Source organism: Nestor notabilis, unplaced genomic scaffold, assembly GCF_000696875.1.
Source record: "Nestor notabilis isolate BGI_N333 unplaced genomic scaffold, ASM69687v1 scaffold23874, whole genome shotgun sequence".
Lineage (NCBI taxonomy): Eukaryota > Metazoa > Chordata > Aves > Psittaciformes > Psittacidae > Nestor > Nestor notabilis.
The window spans coordinates 529-1,491 of record NW_009927206.1 but is presented as its reverse complement, the minus strand read 5'-3'; the positions used below and the strand labels follow the sequence as shown (position 1 = coordinate 1,491).

Below are 963 nucleotides of genomic sequence, written 5' to 3'. Positions count from 1 at the left end.
GCCGTTTGCGGGATCAGTCATTCCTGGAGAAGGGGCTGCCTACCCTCTGTCCTACCTTGCCAGTTGTAGGCACCGGGCGCCCCAAAATAGATGATGTTGGCAGTGAAGCCAGCGCTGGTGCCCATCTGGCACATGCCAGTCTCGTCAGTGTCTGTGTTGGAGTTGCACATCTCATTGTGGTAGGTCTGCCACTCATCGCTGATGTTGAGGCGCAGGTCATTGCCCCGCACGTAGCACTTGCCCACCATCCGCCGCTGGTCCTCGCTGCCTGACCACAGCACCTTAGCGTAGAGGTGAGCGCAGGCCTGCGGGGACAGCCAGCACCGCCTGCCGCACCCCAAAAACGAGGGGCTACATCCCCCACCACCCCTTGTGCTGCCTCTGCCCTGACCCCAGCATGGAGCTGCACAAATGGTGCTGCCCAGCCCCTGTGCCGTGGCATTATCCTGCCATGATGGTCCATAGGGTATGTCACCATCCTGTGCACTGGCACCAGTGCACGTGACCAGGGTTAGGGTCTAATCACCCTGTCACCCCACAGCCCTGCCCCATCGGGACAGGGAGGTGGTAGCAGAGCCCCACCTGCTGCCATCACGCTGGGCACATGTGCGAGACCCGCGTGAAAGCACTGGTGGCTCCCTGGGGATGTGCAAGGTGGCAGCTCGCATTGGCGCACACATGTGAGAGAAACCGGGGTGCCCACACACTCACCAGTACCCTCCCTGCTGGCTGCCGCTGGTTGGACACTTTCCCCCCCCCCAGCCACATGTCATCGATGATGGCCTTGTCTGGCTCATCTGGGCAAGGAAGAGGCAATGTAAAAGGGGGACACCCCCCCATGCAGAGCCCCTGGGTGCCAGGCAGTGTTTTGGGGTGCTCACGTACTCTTCAGCTCAATGTCGAGGCGTTGGCAGTCGCTGGTGGAAGTGGTGAGGGGACAGGCGTAGACAGATCCGGGCCGCG

At 61.8% G+C, this 963-nt stretch overlaps 1 protein-coding gene across 1 annotated transcript in view; it reads right to left on the bottom strand.

The window, feature by feature from the left end:
- ITGA3 (integrin, alpha 3 (antigen CD49C, alpha 3 subunit of VLA-3 receptor)) overlaps positions 1–955 on the bottom strand; it is a gene marked incomplete at both ends in the record, with an annotated part of 7,444 nt that extends 6,489 nt beyond the window's left edge. Inside the window, 3 exon segments of the mRNA XM_010013962.1 lie at positions 56–305; positions 712–797; positions 886–955. Of these exon segments, the coding sequence (XP_010012264.1) occupies positions 56–305; positions 712–797; positions 886–955 (406 nt within the window).
- Positions 956–963: the final 8 nt, after the last annotated feature.